At 38.5% G+C, this 25288-nt stretch overlaps 1 protein-coding gene and 1 long non-coding RNA gene across 4 annotated transcripts in view; one reads left to right on the plus strand and one right to left on the minus strand.

Annotated features, from left to right (window-relative positions):
* Positions 1–25288, plus strand: part of LOC124861591 (E3 ubiquitin-protein ligase Midline-1-like) — an 87670-nt gene that overhangs the window by 39302 nt on the left and 23080 nt on the right. Inside the window, exons 1-2 of one of the 2 annotated variants that reach the window (XM_047355446.1) lie at positions 2523–2661; positions 18737–19530. In XM_047355446.1, coding sequence (XP_047211402.1) covers positions 18805–19530 — 726 coding nt within the window. In that variant the 5' untranslated portion in view covers positions 2523–2661; positions 18737–18804. Of the gene's footprint in view, positions 1–2522; positions 2662–18736; positions 19531–25288 lie in introns of those variants that run through there. The other variant, XM_047355445.1, reaches the window with a different exon arrangement.
* LOC124861592 overlaps positions 7073–25288 on the minus strand; it is a 64615-nt gene continuing 46399 nt past the window's right edge. For both annotated transcript variants that reach the window (XR_007036679.1, XR_007036678.1), the window contains exon 3: positions 7073–8483. This is a non-coding gene — a long non-coding RNA (uncharacterized LOC124861592). The remainder of the gene's footprint in view (positions 8484–25288) is intronic.

Below are 25288 nucleotides of genomic sequence, written 5' to 3' on the forward strand. Positions count from 1 at the left end.
TGTTGTACAACAGTCTCATGAAGAGGATGCTCAGGGTTCTCCATAATGTTCTTCATTTTATGAAGAATCCGTCTTTCTACAATGATCTCCAGAGGTTCCAGAGGAGTCCCCAGAACAGAGCCAGCCTTTTTTATCAGCTTGTTGAGCTTTTTTAAGACCCTGGCTCTGATGCTGCTTCCCCAGCAGATGATGGCAGAAGAGATCAAACTCTCCACAACAGACTTATAGAAGATATGCAGCATCTTGCTGCAAACACCAAAGGATCTAAGCTTCCTCAAGAAGTACAGTCTGCTCTGTCCCTTCTTGTAGATGGCTTCACATTTGCATCTCCACTCTAGTCTGTTGTCCAGGTGAACACCGAGGTATTTATACTCCTCCACCACCTCCACTTCTTCTCCCATGATAGAAATAGTTTTTGACTTATTCCTGTTTCTCTTAAAATCTACAATCATCTCCTTTGTTTTAGTCACGTTCAAAATGAGATGATTGTTTCCACACCATGCCACAAAGTGGTCCACCACCTTCCTGTACTCAGCTTCTTGTCCATCTCTGATCCACCCCACGACTGCAGAATCATCCGAGTATTTCTGCAGATGACAGGAGTCTGTCTTGCTCACAATTATTCTTTTGCAGCAATTACAGCACTTAGTAAGTTGTCCATTCTTCATACATCCTTTGTCAAAGGAAGTGGCTTGGGTTAAATCTCCCTGTTTTCTCAACACTAACCAATAGAATTTGTTACCTTGACTTAGACAAAAGTTGCTATCATCTTGTTTATTATGGCAGATGACAGGAAATACACCAATATTAGGAAGGAATGTCTTTTGTACGGTGCAATTCATACACGTTATTATTTGTGGGTGTTTTTATTGGTTTTATTCACAGTTAAGGTTTTGAATCGTTCTTCTGTTTGTTTTCCTGGTCATGCTTTAGTTTTTGTATTCATGTTTTGCTTGGTTGTGTATTTGGATTGAGCTTCTGGTTATGCTTTGGTTTCATGTTTTTCTAGTTAGATTTCTGTTTGTTTGCATCCTTGAAGTTCTGTTTTGCCCCTGTCATGTTGTGTTCTGTCTGTTAATTATCTTTATCCGGTTCACCTGCTCCAAGCTAATCTGTCTCCTTGCTCCACCTGGTTTACTCTCCATATATACACTCTTGTTCAGTTATTCAGCGCGGAAACATTTTCAAACCATGTCTTGTCTTCTGGATCATGCTCATGTGTTTCATGGCAAGCCTATCTTGCCACTCTGCCCATGTCTGCTTTTGCCTGTCTTGCCTGCCCGTTTATTGTTTCTATTTTGTTCCTGCCTCATCTGTGAGTGAATTTTAGTTGATTAAATCTTTTTTCACTTACCATCACGCTGCCTGCTCATCTGCATTCTGGGGTCCTATTTCGCAAGCCTTAACACCACAAGGTAATTCAAGTTGCTGTTTAAGAGAGGATAAGAAAAATTAAAAACACACTAACCCAATTAAAGTCCAAGGATTAAATGACAAGAAAACCCAGTAAATGTTTACACAGCTATGACATAAGAAGTAATTGTTGACCTTTATTGTAAAGATCAGTAAACAATGATGTTATCTGTCCTGATGTTTCTGCACATTTTAGTGTTCCAGACCTGAGAAGCATAGAAACTAAAAACTGCGTCCCCTTGTTTAGCTCTGATCCTGGGAGCAATGATTACACGGGTCTCTGATGACTGCAATTTTAAAGTTTCTAGTGCAACAGTTCAAGGAATATTATATTTATGAAATATAAAGTAGTATGTCATGACATTGTGATGACACAAAAAAGACTGTTTAGGAAGACAGTGGGCTAATTGCAATCAATATAGTCATGTACTCAATCTAAAATTTTAGAATGGAATTTTCTGTTTTCTTAATATTGACCAGTCCTATGTTTAGGTTAGAATTTAGAGGGGTTTGGGTTTGCTTTGTTCTAATTTGGCAAACTAAACCTTGGAGTAAAATGTTTTAGATGTTTGTGAAAGTTAACATCTCTGACATCCTATATATCCATTGGCCCTTTGTTCAAAGTCACACAAATGTGATTGACCTGTACCTTATTTTCAAGAGTGCCTACATGTGCTAAGTCTGCAGAGCCACACGAGTTTGCATGCAAGCAGACATATTGATAAAAATCAGCAGATGGGGTCATTTAACATCAATCTGTGCAGTACATCATGTCGCAAACACATTGCCAGCTCAGACTCCACCTCTCAGCAACCAGTGATTGGCCTATTTAAGGCAGGGCAGCTCACTGGCACATTGAAATACAGTGAAACAGGGAGCAAGGAATGAGCAGACTGTGGGGCAGGGGGGAGGAGAGGAAAGAGTGAGGGGGCGGTGCACTAGTTTGTCCCGTCTCTCTCTCGCTTTCTGCTGGGTCCTTGATGGAAAAGCTTACACAGGCAGAGGAGGAAACATGTCATGAGAGGTGATGACACAGCCACAGAGACGTACTCACATCCTCACTGGCTCCTGGGATTGCTCCTCGCTGCCGTTTTAGCCTCCGCCGTCAACCTTCCTGCATCCCACAGAGGAGAGAGAGTAAGAGAGAGAGACGGAGCAAAAGAGAGCTGCCAGTCTCCCTCTCCAGCTCTCTATCTTCCCATCTTTTTTACTTTGTTTGTGGATGATGGGATTTTAATCATGTGGAAGGTAAGAGCAGAAGATGCACATTGCATGAAGAGGTTGTGGGGGTTTGTCACTATGGGTAGTTTGTGATTTTTTACTAAGTTGGTGAGTCCCTGGGGGGGATTCCCGCATGCTATGACCCACCATCTCAGCTACAGCTCAGACTGTATTCTCAGTGGAACTGAGGAGAAGTGGCAGCTTTACAAGAATGATAATAACAGACCAGTGGCTTTAGAACTGAACCACTGAGCTCTGCAGACTAGGAGAAACTTCTGCAGAAACAGTTGCTGAACATATGTACAACACAAAGTCTGCTTTTATCAGGGGGAGTGTGAGTCATTTATTCCTGCTCGATTTGGCTCTGCAGTCCGTTAAGTTCTTGACAATTTAATTCAACCCCCGATTATTTAATATCCTATAATACTTTTGATATTTAGGAGTTTAATTCTGTTTTGTACCAAAACTCAGAACACACATTTGCAGAAGGAAATGGCTTAAGTATTGCTTACGTTTGTACTTAAGCTCTGGTTTAGCAAATTAGTTATTGTTTTTAAGCTGTCCAAGCTTTGCTTTTTGTAACCTAATTTAAATGCAAGTTTAGACCAAGAGTGTCCGTTTATCTGGACCGTGCGTATATGAATATGTAATAATGCGTATGTATGATTACTTATCCCTCATTCATGTAGAGTACAGCCCACTTCATTGTGCATTATATTGGCCTCAAAGAAACTCGGACGCTGTGTGCCAAGGCGTGTTTGGTACGCCTCGCTGGACGCGTGTCTTCTGTGTTGTCACAGCTGGCAAACACAGGCTTGGTGCTAAAACTCATCATTCTCACCTGCAATGAATCTGAGAGGCAAATAAATTTTGCTTTTGAGGAGGCAAAAGTTAGATTAGCTTTGATAAACAAATACCAAATCCAAAAAAAGGCTATGTGTGAAGTTTGGTTTGAGGTTGTTATATTGTGGACCGATATAGAAACAACTGTGTTGTTCCTGTTTCTTTTCCTGTTTCCACTGACATGTCTCGTTAAGACATCGTCAGCCTGGGCGGCCTTCAAAAGGAGGAGAACGGCACTCAGATTCGTCTTTCCCCACCCCACCTGTATGCAGACCGTGGGAACTTTGAAGACAATTATAGCAAACACAGCCTTTTTAACTTTTTTCATTCCTTGTGGGGCCTCCTCATGCAGTTTATATGAACGTAGCAAAAGGTTAAGTTAGACTCTTGATCTTATTTAGAATCAGGGCTGTTACTTTGATCATTATTGCTTTGATGGTGAGGAAAAACAGCCTATTGCTGACAGCATTTCTACCAAAAATATCCTTTTATCTCACCAGTATAACTAATGAAATGCTTATCAATCTGTAACTGGTTAATTTAATCTTCAAAGTCACAGAAGACGCCTGGTTCAGGCACTTGACGGGGGAACCGCTAATCACTATCTAAACATCCTTGAAATGAGAAGAAAACACTCTCAAATAATATTTCTTTAGGCAATGTCTCTTTCCATCCCAGCTCACTTCATTTATCCACTTGTGCGTTGTTTTTAAATCACTGACCAAATAGAATGAATGTAATGTTGTCGTGGTAACTTCCAGAAGTGTGACAATGGGTGCAATTGGTTCATTCAGCATTTCTGCGGAGGAGATCAGTAAGTCCTTCAGCTTTTTTTCCAAAACTGGAAGAAGTCTCCACAATAAGTTGCAGTAGTAATTTCAAAAATGTTCAAAAACTCTGCAAAATATTTTTTTCAACACATACCTGAATTACTAGATTGGCATTTTTTCTCATGTTTCCCATTTTGAAAAGTAGTCAAAAGAAATGTGCCTCTGTGTTTCACATCATATCCATACCCAAGGAACACAGGAAATTATGATTTAACAGGGAAGTAGAAATTTGAAAAAAGTTTTAGACAAATTATTTTTTTAGGAATTGTGAAGGGTTGCAGCAATTTACTAAAAAAAAAAATATTTCTTGAACATATCTTAAGTTTATAAATGTGCTGAGATTAAAAGTTCAAGTGTTTTTCTTTTTTGTGTGAGTGCAACAAAAAACGAATTGCCTTTAAGGATTTTTAAACATCTTTACTCAGTTTTGAAGGGCACTGTATATAATGGAAGATCTGGTTTTGAAATTGAGATCAAGAAAGCCTACAAAATTGGCATGAAAAACTGTTTGAAAAAATATCATTTAAAATGAAACTACAACAAAATTCTTTAATGCCCAAGAAGTAAAAATGGTCAAACTACAACAGCAAATTTTGTAGCAGTGGCGCACATGTGTTATAAATATTGTCTAAGTGCTAAGGTGGTCATGCCACAGAATTTTAGGCCAAAATAAGCTGTGGCAGCCTGGCTTCTGTGGTGATCAAATTGTGTATTCTGCAGTGTTAAATGTATCGGAAGGCGACTCTTGAGAGTTGTTTACCTAAGGTAGTGTTTCTGCCTTGAAATCCTGTAATGTGTCAGTGGTATTAACAATAGCAGTCAATGGAGTAAAGATCAATGAATATAATCAATATTATAATGGAGACACGTTTGAAGTCGTAGATCAAGTATCTTTTTTTAAGTGTTCATCGTTTTGCTATCTACAAAGAAGTAATATTTATTATTCAGTGTGAAAAAGACAAAAGGTTCTAGTCTGAGCAGTAAGGTTGTAGACATTTGCAGCACCAACATAAGTAACTTTCAATATATAAACATGAAAGGTAGAACAAAATTATGACCAAACTGTTTCAATTTACATAAACGAAGCTCTTTTTAAATACCTGCCATCATTATTTGCAACTATATTTCCTTGCAGCTGCAAGTAAAGGACTGAATTGTCCAAGCAGTTATTTTCATCTGTGAATCACTTGAAGCTTTAAAATAAGATAATGCCCCAACTGCAAACTTGCAAAAATTCTGATGTACTACAAAATAAAAGAAAAACAAGGTGGACACAAGTGACTGTTCATGCACACTAGTCTGGTTGGGCTGGTCTGATGCTGGCACACCCAACTCTAACTTTTGATAGTTTGCTCAAGCCATATCTTTTATTCTCTTACGTGCAACTTGAACTATTTTTCTGACAAGTTGGAGCGATGCTTTTCTGCAGTAAAGGCAATAGATGGAAGAGGAACTGAAAACTGATCAATTAAACCTGGTTCTACTCAAAAGAGTGAGGCTGAGCATGGCATTGACAAACCTAGACTTTAAGGTTATCCTGTGGGCTCTAAGCAATATGTATTTAAAACACTTATGTTGAAGTAATAAAGTAGCTGTGGCCTGTTGTATCGACAGTGTTGACTTTTAGGGTGGACCAAGGCCTGGTAACTAATTTAGAGTACACTACTTAAGAAAACAACTGAAGAGTGTCTTCTTGTGATGTTTTTCGTTTCCTAGTTTAACATACATACAACAACCAGTTGGTGTTAATTATGCAACTTTAAGTGCATTTGGCCACTAATAAAATTTTCAAAAGGAGGAAGACATTGTACTTCAAGCATAGTACCACAAGTCATATAATATTTTGTGCTGCCTGAAAAAAGTCTGAGGTAGAAGTGATACAACACTGCAAGAAACACTGCAGATAGTGACATTATGTCAGAATGGCATTGATATTTAACTGTTCCATTTCACAAAAGCATTCAAAGCAAAATACAGCATGCTGGGTGTCCTTCTGCAGAGCAGCTATTTGTTTTAAGCACATTTTGAAGTTAGCATTAAATAGTGTCTTTGTCTAGGGGTATAATGATGCCTTTAGCTCTCAAGACAATATTACACAAAGTATTGGGTTAACAAGAATGAGAGACAGTGACATTTTTACCAATATTTTTGTAAATTAAGAATTCCTGTTTTCTTGACAAAGGTTTGGCAAATTTAAATACCGTTTTAAATGATATGCAATCTTTGTAGAGTAGAGTATCACACCCCAGGTTTGACAAGTACATATTTTATTGCTTTTCGGAAGTGCTCCAAATGCCCCAAAAAACAAACAAAAAGCTAATACTTCTGTTTGTGTTTTCACAAATTTAATAAAAGTTTCATAAATCTCAGACTGTGCTTAGCATAGAAAATATCTAAAGCAGTCCAGACTCAGACAGCGAAATAGCCAAATTTAGTGTCATTGCAGCCAACAGCCAGTCATAAATATTCCACTAGTGTAGATCAGAGGCTGATGGCCAAAAACCTAACAGAACCCCACCAAGGTTAATCACATCCAAGCAGTAGCAAACTACACTTGAATTAGGAGCACAAGCTGTAATGCCACACAAAGTTCACTTGGTTACAAAGATAGTATTGCTTCACTCTTGCCTGCCCCAAGTAGTTTACATCAAATGTGAAAGTGTTGCGTGCTGCATGCACGAGCCATGGAGCCGCAGCATGCTGTGGCCTCTTCCCCCTCCAGTGCTCTGCTCAGGCATATACACACCACACATGCTACACCCAGCTCTTTCAAAACATTTTATTAGCCAGTGAAAGCAGCAGATATAGCTTTCAGGGAATAAGTGCCACATTATCACTTTCATCAAAGTATTATTGAATAATTTTGGTGATGGAGGGAAACTTTAGCAAACTCTAAGAGAGTAGTGAGGTTTCTGTTTTTTTTTTTTTTCATATTTTCTTACTGCAACTTATCTTACATTAAATACAAATAGGAGAGAAACCAAATACTAAAGCTGGGTTGTGTTATGCAGAAACAGCTAGAAAGTTAAGCAAAGGAAACCTCTAAATACATATTTTCACTAACTGATACTATATTACCAACATACAGCTGCACTTAAAATTATTCAACCCCCACTGAAAACTTGGTTCATTGGCTAATTAAAAAATGTTGAGGCTTTTGCAGTGAACACATTACACCAAAACAATTTAAATAGATAAGTAAAATTAATATCCCATGGATTTTATCCAAATTAAACCCGAAATCCTAGTTTTAACTTCAGTCTCAAAATTATTCAACCCTCTGGGTAGACTTCTTTAGGAGCACACATTTGCAAATCAGTTATGGTCTCAGGCATAGCCGATCCAAGAAATCATCAGTTATACTAGAGTACTTGAGACATAACACCTTAAATACCTGTAATGTTGACAATTACATTTCATTGCATGTTAGACATATGGCTCAGTCAAGAGAATTGTCCTTAAAGTTCAGAGAAGAGATCAAGAGAAGGATACATAGATATCACAGAGACATAATTAAAAGAATATCTCAGAGCTTTAAAGTGAAAGGAATAGTGGGCGCACCACCTGATGGCACATAGATGAAACTATCAATGGTAGTCAGTCTGCTGAGAAGACAGGTGGTCAAAATACCTCGACTGACATCAAATGACCTCCAGTAAGACGTAGGGGCACCAGCTACTAGGGTTTCAGTTTCTATAGTAAGGCACAACTTAAATGCTGAAGGCAAGGGGTCAATGCCTGAACTCAGGAGTGCACCACTACTGACCCAAAAAAAGAAAAGTCAGCTCCAATTTGCTTACAAAAATATAAATAAACTGAAAAGGTTCTGGGATTCTGTTTGGTGGAGCAATGAGCAGCATCTCTGGAGAAGAAATGAAGCATATGCTGGAAATAACACTGTGGGAGCACGGCGGTGGCACAGGGGTAAAACATGGAACCGATATTCAGAGGCTTCAGTCCTTGAGGCAGCTGTCTCAGGTTTGACTCCCGGCCCAGGCGACCTTCGCTGCATGTCTTCCTCCCTCTCTCCACCACTTTTGTTGTCAGCTTACTGTCAAAAGAATTTGAAAAATAAAGGCCACTAGTGCCACAAAAAAAAAAAAAAAATAGTCATGGCGGAGGCTTAGTGATGCTCTGGGCTGCTTTGCTGCTTTTGAGTCTTCTGGGACTGAAAACCTGCAACATGTGGACGACAAAATGGACTCAATGAAATATCAGGAACTCCTGGGAGTGAATCTATTGCAGTCTGTGAGGAGGATGGTGGTGAGATATCATTAGACCTTTAAACTGGATGCTGATCCCAAGCATCAACAAAGTCCAACAAGGCTTTGTTACATAAATAATTCTGAAAGATACTAGAGTGGACACTATTGTCACCTGACTAATTAATGAAAATTATTGGTGGAATTTTATCAATGTGGTTGCAGCTCGCAAACTCAAAAATATTTGTGAAGTGGAGGCCTTTGACCATGGGAAGTGGACTAAGATTCCTTTTTAAACTTTGCCAAATGAAACTTTTTTGGACCTTTTTTTAACCTTGTGATTGCAATAGTATTAGAAATTCGCTGTTTAATTTGGAGAGACCACTTGTAATATAAAATTGTGTTGAGGTATTTAAATTCTTGTTAGATTTGTGTTTTGCACCTGCTAATTTGTATATTTTAAACTATTAACCTAATTTGCAGTAGGAGTTAAATAATCCTCTGTGCAACTAAGTGATGTTAAGATATGCGATGGGTATAGGACAAGTTAAAAGTGTAAAAGGGGTGCAGGATTTTATTTAGTGAGGCTTTTCTAGCTTGTACTAGTAAAATGAGCCAATTTAAAGATTTTATAAAATATGTTGTGATACCTTTTCCATTTTCTTTCTTAAAGCATATGATTTCATATGAAGAAAATGTGCAATCCCAACATTTTTACCTTATGGTCTCATGAGTCTGTTTGCTTAATGGCATTGAAGTTGCCCTGATGAAACACACTGTCAACACCAGACTTGTTTTATGTCTCCTATAATCTCCTGACCCACAAACATCGCATTGAATTGTTTTGTTGCACCACTGAGGCCAATCTGGGTCACACAAGTGAGATCCCAGACAGACCTTGCCACGCACAAACAATCACAAATGTCTCCCTCTATTATCATCACTAATAGCCTCTGCTTCCCAGACTATGACCAACCAATTCTGTTAAAGTGTGACTGCCCACTTCAGACCATGAAAGAGCTGGATTGGTCACAGGAAGCGAATAGAGATAAAAATGTGGCAAGGTTTCCATAACACAGTTGTTTTTGTAGAGTTGGTTATTTTTAGTGTAGATAACTGTTTAAAACCTGGAATATGAAGCATCATACAACCTAGGGAATGGAAAGGGAGGCCAAGATGGAGAGGGAAAGAAGGTGGAAGAGATGAGACACTCAGACATCCAATTCTCTGCAGAGTTTGACATCTAAAGCTGAAAGCTTTTGATCCCTCATCTAAAATTGGAGTTTGGACCTCGTTAGCTTTTGCTCTGGGCATGTTAATCGCCCAACTAGGTTTCCTCATCCTGTGTCCTAATTGGACCTATGGCACAACATGTGAAAGTAAGTCTGCAGACTATATAAAGCTAAGTTTCTCTAAACTGTACCACAACACCAGTGCAATATTTGCTTTAGAAAAAAAAATTAGCATCAGGCTTTTCACATGATTAGAAGTGCATAGTGGAGTCTTAGATGAAATCCTTTCCTGTAGAAATCAATTAATAGGGCACATTTTTTGTAGCTCGGGTCCGGATTGTGCGTTCTCTTGTAAAGCCAACTGGTTCTCAACCATGAAGCAAGGTCAAGGGTTAATCTGGCATTAGCCACCCACTGCTGCTATGGAAGCAGATTATGTTATTTTTCCTCTCCGATTTCCTCCACAAATCCAGTAAACAGTTGTGGGATCTATTGAATTCTTTGAGAGATTGATGTAAACAAGGTGTTGAGTGGGTGAAAGGTTGAAAGAGACGAGAGTAGATCTGACTCAACCATGAATATTAGGATCTGAATTATTTGGTATTTAGGGAGAAAACAAATAAAGAACAATTTAGTGCAAGTTTTCTCAGCATCCCTTCATTCTGGAAGAAGGTTACATTATGGGCAAGTGATACACCTAATTTTACAAGCAAACACTAAAAACTTTACAAATCTTAGTAATTTTTTCAAAGAAGTACTTGCATTCGTCTCCAGTCAAATCTGTCCCAACAGTTTTCACCGGACAAAGTTTGTTTTGGTCCTGAGATATGACATTATGAACGCTGACAGGCAGATATGTTTACTCTCTGAATTAAATGCCTGTGACCTCTCCTGCTTGCTTCTATCATTTTGCCATGTGCTTTGCTGTATTTTTCCGCCTTCTCTGAGTTGAGCGAGATAGAGAGAGAATTGGAACACTGAGATCATGAAGTGACACACAGTGTACGCCGATTATGTGAGCCAGGTCAATGGGAATGACCTACTTCTTGCATCTACATCGTGGACTGCCACAGCTGCTTGCATCAAATCACAAAATGGATCCCTGCACACATTTTTTATTTTATTGTATTTAAAACCAAGGTTATATAGCTTCAAGATATGTATTGTAATTACTGGCACAATTAGGTTTTTTCTCAGTTTGCCAGGCTATACTGTAGTTTAAGTTTTCTGGAAAACCCTTATTTCCCACTGTAGTAAATAGTAATTAAACATGCAACTATATCTATATTCATATTCATATTAAATCAGCAATATAAAAAGAGCCTTTTTTATTATGTACACTGTAAAACCATGCCATCTTTCAAACACAGACTAAAATCTCGCCTCCGTTTTTGTCCACATTGTGCTTTTGTCGACATGGACAGAAAGGATACCTATTAAAATTTTATTTGAGCCTAAACTATGAGCGGGAGGGAAAGCTACTACCTTCCTGGAACCAAAGTTAATGAAAGATTAAAGAAGTAGGGCCCAGACTTGCGGAGGGAGACAGCTAAGATATAAATTGGAGGACAGATCAAAAGTTGAAAGCAATTAATTCCTTAAATGTCCTGTAATTCTGTTGTTCTAATGAACATTTGCTTTTTTAGGTAACTTGTGTATTAAATGCAAAATAATAAATAAAAGGACTTTCCACTTTATACCAAATAAAAAGCAGAACAATGAGAAATGTGCAATTGCAAAAGGTTGTGTTGGCATTTATGGTCAGATATTATACAGAAGATAAAATTCAAATAACACCAAACATAGGAAAATGGGACCTTGGCCATTTGCCAGAAACCAAAATAAAAAAAGTAGTAATTGTGCTTTTTGCATTCCTGTAAAGAGAAAGGTAGAGAGTTGGAAACTAATAGAAAAAGTTTTCTTAATTACAACCCAGTGGAACATGAAGCATCACTATCAATTAAGCATACCAAGTTATTACTGTTGTCTCTAAAGAAAAGGTCAATGGAAATTCAGCCATTGCAAAATGTTAAGAGGAGTTTAGGAAAAACGTATCAAAAGAGTATTAGTTTCAAACTTTTTGCTGAAGTTAAAATTTGCATATGACCTTTAACTTATATGTAGACGGTGATCAGTCAAGTGATGCAACTGGATTTAAATTACACTGGAATGTACTAATTTAAATTAGATGTGGACTGCATGGAACTGTATAGAGTTGGACATGAATTGGACTGATTTGTCTTGTGAAGTACCAACAGATATAATTTGTTGCAAATTTGCACTTTATAAATGAACCCATGGTCCTTTCATGTATTAAACATAAGGTTGTCAAGTGAAGGGTTTCACAACCAATTACGTTTTTTAAAAGCCTTGGTTCAAATAACACTAAATTCACAAGTTGTGTAGGTTATACAAATAAAATTCAACAATAAATCTTTGGTCGATTTTATTGTTTAAACTTTTTGGAATTTTATGCGTCAAGAAAAATTTACAATGGTAATGTTGGGAACTGTTGAAGAGCAAAAGCATAAACTTCCCCAAGCTGAATAACATGAGCTTGTGGTAGTTTCATGACAAATTTGAAAACAGTGTCTATTTAAGTGTTCCCCACGAAACCTTTTATAATTCAGTTTTGAAGCTACATTTAGATTTTGGAAACCAAGGAAATAATATGACTTATTTAAGGAAGAAGTTTAATGTCAGCAGAAGATTTATTTACTAATTGTCTTTTTATGTTTTTTGCGGCACCAGTGGCCTTTATTTTATTATTTTTCAACAGTAAGCAGATAGGAAATGGTGGAGAGAGTGGGGGAAGGGTGTGCAGAAAATATCACCGGGGGAGGGATTTGATCCTGTGACAGCTTGCGTTGAGGACTAAGGCCTCCATACATGGGTCCAGCGCCACGCCCAAGAACATTTTCTTTGTATGTTTTTTTTAGCAGCAAGCTGCCAACTTCATTTATAGATTTAAACCTAATCAAATGGTGGCTCAAGTGACTCCCGTCAGGTGGCCGGGTTAGTGTCAGCTGTGGGCTGCAGGGGCTACGTTGGGCTCTCGTGCCCTCCCTCTGGACCCTTTCAGCAGCTACCTCATCAGGTGGGATAGTAATGTGCCCTACCCAACATCAGAATCAGCTTTGTTGCCAAGTTCGTACATACAAACTAGGAATTTGACTCCGGTACACTTTGCTCTTTGGTTTTGTTTTTGCATTACAGAATATACAGATTGACAATATACACATATCTAATAAAAAAGGTGCATTTGCAACATCTGTATGCTGTTGTTTTTTACTCTATTGAATGTCCAACAGAGAAACAGCCTGGGGGAAGAAACTGTCTCTGTAGCGGCTGGTTTTAGTGAACAGTGCTCTGTAGTGGCGGCCTGAAGGTAAAACTCTGAACAGTTTATGTGCAGGGTGTGTGGGGTCTGCAGAGATTTTAGCAGCTCTTTTCCTGACCCTAGACCTGTATAAGTCCTGGATGGAGGGACGGTCAGCCCTGATTATTCTCTCTGCATTCCTGATTATTTGTTGCAGTCTGGACCTGTCCTGTTTTGTGGATGAGCCAAACCACACTGAGATGGATGAAGACAGGACAGACTGAATGATGGCAGTGTAGAAGATAACCAGCAGCTCCTGTGGAAGGTTGAACTTCTTGAGTTTCCCCAGGAAGTACAGTCTCTGTTGGGCCTTCTTTCAAACAGTGTCTATGTGTGAAGACCATCTCAGGTCCTCCGAGATGGTGGTTCCTAAGAGCCTGAAGTGGTCTACGGCCGATACAGTGTTGTTGAGGATGGTGAGGGGGGTGTATGGGGGTGGTGTTCTCCGAAAGTCCATCACCATTTGGTGACATCTACATAAAACAAACAACAAAAATAAAAAGAAATGCGGTGGTATGCTTTGGAAAAGATGTTGTGGTGAGAAAGCTGTTTTGGATTAAGCTCCACTCTAAACTGTTGTAGTCAGGGTCAAGTCAAAACAATTCTCATGAAATTAAGTATGGCAGGAGGATAAGAAGAAAGCAGTGCATATTTTATATATTATTTACATTGTGCATGTTAAAGCATGCATGCTGCGTAAAATTGTTTAAGTATAAATAGGTTTACAAAACACCATGTTATTAGCAATAGATTGGTTACAAAGATCATTTCTGATCACTTGTGGAAGCTCCTGTCGAGAGGAGAAAAAATAACACCAAAGCATTGTTCCTCTACTTCATCAGTTCTGTATTGCCCCCCACTGAAGACTATTGGTACTGACATTTCTCTTTCTTTCTCTCTTTCTCACTCTCTCCTTTTTTCCTCCCGTCTCCCTTCTTTTGCTTTGTACTCAGTCACCTCACTCAATGGTTCAACAGTGTCACCTATAGTATGTTTAGAGGCATTTCACCCTCTCTTAGCTGCTGGTTTAAATTTGTCTGTCTGTGGCTGCATTACTACAAACAAATTGGTTTATATGTCTTCATCTGAAAGCAGTCAATGCATCCTCTTCTGTCAATGCCTTCAGGATCCTTCACTGTCAAGCAGTCACTACACAGCTCCATCAATTTATATATTTCCTGGCTTTGGAAGATTTTTTAAGCCTTAATGCTTTTTTCTGAGGTTCCATAATGCCTTTTGCTTTTTATTACTCGACTGACAGCTGTGCGCACAAAGTGACTGGTTCAAAATGTTCAGAGATATTTCTATGCAATGTTTTCTTCTTTTCTGCTGCCCTATTTGTTTTGTATTTTGTCCATTTCTGGACAGCACTCATGCTTCAAGAGGCCATGTAACGTTACTTCAAGTTGTGATCAACTGAATGACAATTGCAATTTGTTACCAATCTGTTAATTTTTAATACAGTGTTTAGTTATTTTGTATGTTTCATTATTTACAAATTAAGAAAGAAACGTTTGACTCCATTAATTTCTGGGAACATGTCTTCTGTTTTTGGTGTTTTGACATAAATGCAACTTTCAAACTAAACCAAATAAATACAAAGAGTTTTTCTCACATATTGATTTTATTTCTTGGGGGAAACAAAAACCGAACCAACTGATCCCATTGTGAAAAAGTAATTGCCACTTCAACTTAACTGTCTGTGCCACCCTTGGATAAACTACTGCCATCAAGCGTTTGTGACAAATGGCAATGAGCATTTTATTGCAATGAAGGTATTTTGGCCCACTCTTCTTTGCAGAATATTACATTTGTTTTTTTTTTGTTTTTTTTTTACATGTACAGAAGAGTCCCCTGCAGGTATGTTTTGAATCATTGTCCTGCTGCATAAACTAAGTGAGGTTGAGCATAAGATCACTAACTGATGGTTGGAAATTCTCCATCAGGATTTTTGGCTAGAGAGCAGAATTCATGGTTCCATTCATGATGGTTAGTCGTCTAGGTCCTGAAGCAGAAAACCACCATAGTTGACAATGTTCTTTTTCTGAAATGCTGTGCTGACTTTATGTCAGATGTGAATGCCACTTTGTCAAGTCTCGTTTTTATCGTTGAATCATAAACACTGTCCTCAAGTCAGGTCTGCAGTGCTTTAGATGTTGTTCTAGGATATTTTGTGATGACCTGGATGAGCCGTTGACACTATTGGAGTGATTTTCCCACGTCAGCCACTCATCGGGAGATTTACCATCATTTCCTGGTTTCTCCAGTTACCTGCGCTCACGGTTTAGTCCCAAAGACTTGGATATGGCTCTCTCTTTCTAGACTGACAGATGTCAGTGAATTCTTTTCTATTCTTGAATTTTTTAGCATCTTTGTATAGTGTGTTGCTTTCTGAGATATTTTAGTCCGTCGCATGTTGTCAGACAAATTCATTCCTTGATTTTACAGGTCAGACAGAAAATAAGGCTGCATGTGGCCAAGGAAACTGAACCAAAAAACAAGGCTTAACCCTCCAAATAAATGAAGCAAACTGCTTCATTTATTTTCTTAGGTTATTTTGGTGGTCCTAAACATTTAAGTGCAACAATAAAAGAAACACAGAAATCTGTTAGGGGAAAATACTTTTTTCATGGTACCTTAAGTCTAACATATATTTTTTTGCAGAAACGTCTTTTAATCCATTTCCGTTCTCCTCTTCATCAACACAAAACTATTATCCGCCTTCAAATATCACAGGGCCTGGAAACTGACAGCACTGCAGAAATCTCAAGTGGGGGGGCAGTTTATCTGCAGCACTTTCCCCCTTCTTTTAAATCAGAGGAAACCATGCATGAGAATGAGAAAGATACTCTGAGCTCTTAGCATCCTATTGTCTGATGCTTTCATCTCAGCCAACAGTCACATCTGCTGAAAATCCTTCCTGGTGAAAGATAAGACTGGACACATTTCCTGCATCAAAACTGCATACATTATATTACAAAAGTATACTTACTTTGTCACCTCTGTTGTGCCTTGTGGAAATTTGACTTCTGCTGAATAAAAGCAAGGGTCATGAAACTGACGGTTTGAAAATTGCCGGTGGACAGTCTATTTCTGCAACAATGCAAGCATTGTTGTTCTGTACACTGCTGGTAGCAGCACAAATTGTGCATAACATTGGCACTTTGGGTTTGGTGTTATCAGTGTTTACTGTAGCTATTCAATGCAATTTGACCATGGATACATTTGTGCTGAAATCCACAGTGTTTAGAAACGATCAGCAAAGTAGATTACAAACCAGTGCTGTGCAAGTTCTTCAGAAAGCCAAATCCATTTTATATACATAAAATAGAGGAATTGTTGTAGCATTGAAACACTTCCAAGGTCTCCAATTAGGAACAACTTAATGTTACTCTGAACATGCTTACTTTGTATTTCTGTTACCTTTGAAATGTCAGTATGCCTAGATCTTACAGGGAAAAGACTGACTGCTTCAGCATTGGGAAGAGGGAGCACAGAATTATTAAAAATAAAATTAAAATAAACAAAACCAGGAAAAGTCCATCATACCTGAGCCAAAACTGTACAGCACACAAAACAAGACAAACAACTCACGCAAACCAAAAACAAAAGCCTCAGAGAAAACATTGAGAAATAAAATTCTAAAAATGCACAACATCAAAACGAAGGATTGTGAGTGTGTATGGAACACTTTAGTCTGTTCAGCCAATGAGGCTATAACTCCTGCAGTACCATACTCCATAGAAAGAGCTTTTAAAAAGCTATTTTACCAGATGGCGCTAGATCTCACCAGAGGGTATGTTAACGAAGACTGAGGGGTAAAATCATTTCACTTCTTGTGTTCAAGACAAAATTGTGTGCTGTATGTTTATATGACAAATATATCAGCTGCACAATTTAAAAACAGATGCATGCAACTGGTTTGTATCACATTTTGAAAAAAAAAGATTAAGACCTCCAAACAACAGTCAGACATGTCAAAAGTGTTACTATCCTTAGTTTCTATTACTTCACATTTTGTCATTTCAACAACTGGCCCAAGCAAGCTGCTCAAAACCTAATCCAGACTAGTAGACCAAAGATTTGCCACAGTTGGCAGCCTCAAAATTAGCTGAGGCTAGCAGACCAATAACCAACCCAAGTTAGCAACCTTCCAAAATATTGGCTGTTCATTCTCATTGCACTTAAGCAGTAACCTTATACAGCCACTACTAAAGTAAAAATACTTTAATAGCTTTGTAGAATATGACATTTTAAAGTCTGCAGGTGTGAATGGTTTATGATCTTATGTGTTAAAGCAGAAATCCTATCATCTTAATCTTTAATCCAGGGGTCTCCAACTCTAGTCCTCGTAACCTACAGCTTTTAGATGCTTAAACACACCTGAGACAATTATCAAGGCCATTAGTGGGACTCTTTAGAACTTGATGGGACGCCAAGAAGGCAATTCAGGAAATTGATTGAGGTGGTTTGGACCAGGGACGCATCTAAAGGTTGTAGGACAATGACCCTTGGGGACTGAAGCTTGAGATCCTCACTTTAATCATTAATAGAGAATTCCCTGGACAGATTAAACTGTGCAGTTTTAAAGCTTTACTTTACATCATCAGGCATAATTTTATTAGAAATATAGAGATATTTCCATTTTAATCTGTATATGAATAAAGATATTTGAGATATTTCATCTTGACATGATTTATTATCGTAGCTAGCAAAGCTCTGCCTTTACATTTCAGTGGAAACCATGGTCATTGGGTGTGCAATATCAGCACAAACATGAACTGAAACTCCAAGGCTAAGAAAACAGCCTGACAGCAACAGCACTCAGACTGAAAAAATGAGCCAGCTCCTCTGCTGGAGGAATAAGTTGACACATTTGCTAATTACTAACAGGCTGCTGCTGCAGCAGCAGCAGCTGCACCTCATATGAAAAACATCCTTCCCACTGACATGTTAATGTTAATAAGGAAAGCCTTTGCAGTTTTACTAAAATAGATCCAAATATAAATCGTACTCCAAGATTTAAAATTACATCTCGAGTACCATTATACAGTCACACTTTGCAGTGAATTATAAACTAACACTGAATGCCAATAAGCAAAAGCAGCAGTTTATGCTCACAGCGGCATTTGCAAATCAGTTAAACTTAGTAGTTTAGATTGGCTTTGAGATTTGTTATAGTACAGTTTTAAGCACCTTCTAACAAACTCCTCGAAGCTCAAATATGGGTACGTAATAATTTTAGTCCGTTGCCAGATGGCAATCTTGGTAATTTCGGTTTGGTCAGGGCTAACCTGACCTTCTTACTGACATTACACAATCTCCGGCAAGGAAGAACTTCGATCATGCCTTTTTAATTGATCTGTTGCTACATTTGATGTTTGCTGGTGGGTTTGGCAGAATCTACAGTTAACTTTTTTTACAGAGCTAAAAAGAAAAGCAGCTTTCAACACTGCAATCATTTAGCAGTTGTCAGCTTCATTGAGATATAAGACCTCCCAAGAAAGCTGTGGAAAATAAGCCGTTTCACACCATTTAATCTCAAATCCCTCTGCTGTTTTCCCCTCTTTTCTCTTTCTATTCTCCTGCTCCTGTCTCTCCTTCTCTGGCCTCCAGACATCTGAGCAGCTCTTCTGGATTTTGCTGACGCTGCAACCGGTCCCGCCTGGCCTCTTCTGAGCAGAATGGACACTCTGGAGTCAGAGCTGACCTGCCCAATCTGCCTGGAGCTCTTTGAAGACCCACTGCTGCTCCCCTGTGCCCACAGCCTGTGCTTTGGCTGTGCCCACCGTATTCTCGTCTCCCATTGCACCACTAACGAGTCTGTCCAGAGCATTGGTGCTTTTCAGTGCCCCACTTGTAGGTATGTAATTTCCCTGAGTCCAGAGCGTGGATTAGAAGGACTCAAGAGAAACGTAACCTTGCAGAACATAATCGACAGAGTTCAGCAGGCCTCATCATCAGCAGGGCTACCTCTACCGCTGCCGTTGGCCGGCCCCCACAGTGGGCTCAACTCTCCCAGTGAGGAAGGGAGCAACCGGCTGGCTCTGGTTCCCGTCAGTGCCGCCATGTCCAGCCCGGAAACTCCCCCGGAACCAGTCCAATGCCAGTTTTGTGAGCAGGACCCACCCCAGGATGCTGTTAAGACATGTGTGACATGTGAAGTGTCTTACTGCGAGGAGTGCCTCAGGGCAACTCATCCAAACAAGAAGCCATTCACCGGTCACCGGCTCATTGAGCCAATGCCTGATTCCCACCTCAGAGGGCTCCAGTGCCTGGAGCATGAGGAGGAGAAAGTGAACATGTACTGTGTCACTGATGATCAGCTCATCTGCTCATTGTGTAAACTGGTTGGAAGGCACAGGGATCACCACGTGGCAGCCCTGAGCGACCGCTATGAAAAACTAAAGGTACGTACCTGTTAGCTTATAAGGTCTGTTTAAGACTTTCTGCTGCTTTCAAGGAGATTTTGCTCAGTGTAATTATAGATAAGAATACCACCCCTCCAATCTCCTTTATCATCTTACAAATATAATGAATTTTAAACTTTAATTTTATCCTCTTCTGAAGTATGAAATTTCCTAATATCCTCACTCAGGTATCTAACTCAATTATCAAGTGAGATTTTATCATTTCACGCTGATTTATGATCTCTCCTGAATTATTAAGCAATTAGCATAATGACTGCACTGTGCCAAAAGGCATAAGGGTATTCAGAGGCATCCACACGTAGTGCATATGGGGGGTGTCAGTGAGGAGGCATGGTGACTTCGGCGAGGTTGCAGGTTAACAACCACCACTTGCCTGCTGGGTGCAGGATGGGCAATGACTTGTGCATCATACTTCTAATGGCCGTAGAGGTAGTTTGTGTGCATTATGCATTCAAAGTATCATGGCTCTGAAGAAGACATATTTCAGAAGCAAATGTTACAATGTCTATTGCTTTTGCAGTATTTTTTTAATAACACCAGCTTGACTGTTTCCACCAGTTAACTAAAAATTATGTATTACCCCTTCTCTGAGGTAGCGCCCAACACCACAAACTACATGAGGCCTAAAATACTCATCTTTAATTTTAGCAAATGCTTTAGTAAGCCGGAGCTCTTTTTGTGCTTATCTCATTTTCTGTTTTTTATTCTTTTTGGAAAATGGTTACACAAATGCTTTTCAGTGTGATATCCAACAGCACAGGCCATGTCAGTCGAAACATGACCTTTGATGAGGATTTCGGACTATGTAATTACAGATGATTTTTTTTCTTCAAATGGACAAAAAAAAAAAAAACTATACATCACCCCAAAAATGATGCAAAAACAACTTTAATGTTTTAATGAAAATAGAATAATAAAGGAGGTTATTGCAAATTGGCAAAAAAGGTCAACATATACAGTATATTAATACTAGTTTTGCTCTTATGATAATGTAGTTTTAAGTTTGGCTTCAGCTTTATTGACTATATACACCAAATACATATACACGTACAGGCCACTTTTCTTAGGTACACTAGTACCTAAAATCAGCTAGTCCCAGTTTGGACCCCCTTGGTCTTGGGGGCATTGATTCAACATGGTGTCAAACATTCTTTAACGATTTTTTGCAGTTACTGTAGATTTGTTGGCTGCACATGCATGATGCAAATCTTCTGTTCAATCACTTCTCAACGTTGCATGGTTGGACTGAAAGCGGCTCACAATAAAACAAAAAACAAAAAATTAAGAATAAAAACCACTGGAGTAAATGACTTCACTTTTACGTTTCTAGGATGGATCTATACTTGTATTTTACACAAAACCCTGACTCTATCATCTTAATGTTGCATCTAAAATAAAGACTCATTGAACCAGGCAGTGTTTTTCCAATGTGTTATTGTCCAATTTTGATGACCCGGTGTGAATTGCAGCTTTAGTTTCAGTTTCCCGTTGTATGCTGACAGCAGTGGCTTCCAGAATGGTCTTCTGCTGATCTAGCTCTTAACTTTCACAGTGCTGCATTCACAGATGGTATTCTGCTTTCATTGATTCTAACCAGTGGTTGTTTTAGCTACTGTTGATTTTCTATCATCTTAAACCAGTGAACCCATTTGCCTCAGACATCAACAAGAGATTCACTTCCAGACAACTGCTGCTTGGTGGATATTTTCTCCTTTTCCAGATATAAATTTAAATACTTTTATTCATCTTTCTTCCTTATTCTGATACTAAACTAAACTTAACAAGTAATTTATATCATGTCTAGATGCTCAAATTAACTGCTTAACAGCCATGCGATTGGCTGATCCACTATTCGAGTTAACAAGAAATTGAACAGGGTTACCTAATGAAGTATCCAGTGAGTGCAAATATATAAATAATAAACAGAGAAACAGTGCATCTAATTATCATTTCTTTTCTCTTTTGAGTTCTTCTTCAATTGAACAGAAAAGAGGAAGACAGGGTTATGCTCAGCACTTGTACAGGGTAATTGTCTGTTTTATTAAAAGCTGAATACTGTGTACCGTTTACATGTCTTTTTGAATATGTAACTTATTTGATTGGTGGAGTGAAAAAGCAAACCATTTGAATGCTACATCTGTTTCCTAAATGTTAATGAAGTTGCTTAATGAAGGATATATTTTTATTTCACAGAACTTAGTGGTTGACATACTTGTCCAGCTGCAATAAAATGGGTCACTGTACAATGCACACAGAGGGTAAAATGCAGCTGGAATGAATGCTTCTATAACTGCACAACCGTGATCATATTCCATGCGCACCCATCTACAAACAATCTGGACCCAAAATCCCAGGATACAGCTAAGAATGTAGGGGTAGGTTCCTACATTTTATTTTATTTATTTTGAGATAGTACAGTTTTAAACTTTGTTACAGTAAAATGTTTGATATTGGGTACTAAAGAAGTTAGATGTCAGTCCCTTCAAAGCAAGAGTGCGCAGGGTTTGATATCCTGAACAATGAGCTATTTCAACTCAGAGTTTATAGGATGAGACTGTACATGTTGGATTTATAAGGTGTGTTTTCAAAAATACAGTTAAAAGTTTCACCGATCAAACAATTTTCTATAACAATTCTTATAGAGCATCACAGACGATAAATCCAAATGTCTGCTCTGGTAGGCAGCTTGAAGCCGGTTGCTGAACAATTATGCTGCTTGTAACTTAACCCCTCTAATCACATCATGTCTGGTTTCTTGTAAGCAAGGATAAAGTGCAACTGTCTTCCTTCACCCAGCAACAGGTGGGATAGGGACAGCACTGTATTAATATATGCTCCAAAAAGCAGGAGGAATCCTTGGTCACGCTGCCGCTTTCCTGAACTTTTTACAACCTTGGCATACTTTGATACTTATAAGCCCAAGACTATTCATGAGATACTTCCTGTAGAGTTTAATATTGTGACTCATTAAAAAATGTAAAGATCTCATGCCACAAGATCTTGTAACAGCCCTGATATTAACCACTGTCCATTGTGACTTTTAATTAAGGGCAATGGCAAAATGAGAAAGCAGTAGATTTACACTAGAAAATAAGTTTTATTGTCAATTTTGTCAAGTTGATAAAACATTTTTACTCTTCGAAATTATGCAACGATTTGTAGTGGATTTGATTTTTAAATTTATGAATACAAAATTTGTAATTGTAAAACAAAGTAATACATTCTGATACTTATAATGGTTAAAGCTTAAATACTCAATATTAAAGCAGTCTCGTTTCCCCCACCCCAATTTCAGAGTTTGACAAGTTTAAACAGATTTTTTCACTATATTTTCCCGGGACATTTCATTCATATCACCATTTGCCCTAATCTACCAAATACGAGATACTACTTCTCTTCACAAAAAAGGGGGAAAAAAAATATCAGATGATTGGAATGGTTTCCTTTTTTCCAGTAGTGCTAGTTGTGTGTGTCTGATAAGAGCCATGGAGGTTATTGTGGGAACACCCATCCTTTTTTTCAGAGATAAAATTACCTCCGTCACAGGAAATTGATGGAGGAGGCTGCTGGAAATAGCTTTTAAAACCCATAGCTTGGGGTCCTAAGAGTAAAAACCTTGAGGATGAAAGATAGAAGCTTCTGTTTGTGTGTGTCAGCCTTGGTATCAAATGAAAGATTCTGTGTGTTTCTTATAAACCCCCTTTATCTGTTAAATTTGGAGCAATATTTGGCATTCTTAAATGCAGTTAAACATAAAATAATCAATTAGGGTTTTTTACATACAAATGTTTTATCTATCCTTTAACAGAAATCCTGGTTATTGGTCTATTAGAAATGCTTTGCTTGATAAATGCTCACAGAATTTCAGACTGGACCAGCTGTAAAATGTGTCCCTTTAGAAAGGGTGAAAAGTTTACTTCTTATTGTCACCCTCAGTCCTACTGGGTGTAATCCATGGTGAAAAAAAAGCTTTTCGGAAGGTGTTAAATGCCTCGTTTGTGCTCATCGGCTTCATATTATGTCAGATGGTGCTTTTAGTTTGCAATACTTTATTTGATTCTAATTTATGACAATGTGGAAAATGTTGAAAGGGGCAAACAGAACACCAACACTTTGCCTTTTTAGCCGTTTGTAGTTTGTAGCCATTTTTTGCTAATGCTTCACTTTCTTTATACTAGCTGCTTTGTGTTTTGTGTTGTGTAAAAGTGCTTGACTGAAATGCTTCTTTAAGCTGCTGTCAACCTCTCTTTTTTCTATGTATGTGGGCGTATCTAAAATGTGTTTTAGGGGTTTGAAGTAGAGGATAAAATAAACCCTTCTTTAATCATGTTGCTTATAAGCCCCCGTTTTGTATAGTGTGTGTGTACAGGGATAAAGGGTCTAAAACATTTGGTGCATTTCTGCAAAAGAATAATGTTTTTTTCTGCTACGGCTGACTTTTTCTTAATCTGTGCAAAATGACCACCTGGCTATCTGGGAATAAAATGTTAGCTCTCTGTACACCATCTATGAGTGGTGCAACCTTTGTGTAAAAACTCTTGCACTGCTGCCTGTGTTCTGTATGTATATGGTGTCTCCAAGTTCCACTATGCCACTGAATATTTCGATATATCCAAAACCTCTGTGGGAGTCTGGTTTTGTGGGAGACCACACTGAGCCTGCTACCTTATCAAAAGTTTAGACAGCCAGTGCTGCAGTATTTGTATGTAAAGCAGCATATCTTCATGTGCCTTTTGTTCTATGAAATTTCCTTAAGTTCTCTAAAGAATATAATAACTTCTGATTTAAGGTGAAACCTCTTCAAGAAACAAAAAAAGTCCAGTATCATTCCACTCTCTCACTCAGGATTGCAATGTTCTAAATGACGGAGATTTTACACTGTTGATTTGTGTCTCTTTTGTTGTACCATGGCTGCTTGCTGCTGGTGGATAAAGGACTTATGAAGTCTTCAATCTGAATAACAGTTCTGATATGTTTGGAAGACATTGTACAGTGCCACAGACATGCAGAAAACTGCAGAGTCTGCCAATTCTCCTGTTATCCCAGTGTTTCCTTCACCTTTGTCGGAACCATTCGGGTTATGAATTTACATTCAGCAGCCACTTCATTAGGTACAGCTGTACAACTGCTTGTTTGCATAGGGCAGCAGCTCAATAGATTTAGGTATCTAGAAACAGTGAACAACTTGCTGAAGTTCAAACCAAGCATCAGAATGTTGAAAGCAAGGGGATTTAAGTGGCTTTGAATATGGTGTGGCTGTTGGTGCCAAATGCGCTCAAGTATTTCAGGAACTGCTGATCTGGGATTTCAACATACAACCATCTCTTGGTATGCAGAGAATGGTCTGAAAAAGAGAAACTATTCAGTGATCAGCTATTTGAGTGGACTAAAATGCTCTTGATCATGTTTGAGGACAGAGGGAACTCTGGTACCAGATGATAGAAGGACAACAGCATCTTTAATAAATACTCATTGAAACCCAAGTATGTGGAATACCACCTCTGAGCACACAACACAATAATCCTTGAAGCAGCCCAATACTACAATAGGCAGGTCTCCTCTCAATTAAGCATGACTGACTGAGGATACAGTTCTCACAGGCTCACCAAAATTGAACAACAAAGATTGGAAAAACATTGTCTTGTCTGATGAATCTCTATTTAAGTTCAGATGTTTGGGTCAGAATATGGCATAAACATGAAAGCATGTATTCATCCAGGCTTCATATGGTGGTGGT

Source organism: Girardinichthys multiradiatus, chromosome 24 (genome assembly GCF_021462225.1).
Source record: "Girardinichthys multiradiatus isolate DD_20200921_A chromosome 24, DD_fGirMul_XY1, whole genome shotgun sequence".
Classification (NCBI taxonomy): Eukaryota; Metazoa; Chordata; class Actinopteri; order Cyprinodontiformes; family Goodeidae; genus Girardinichthys; species Girardinichthys multiradiatus.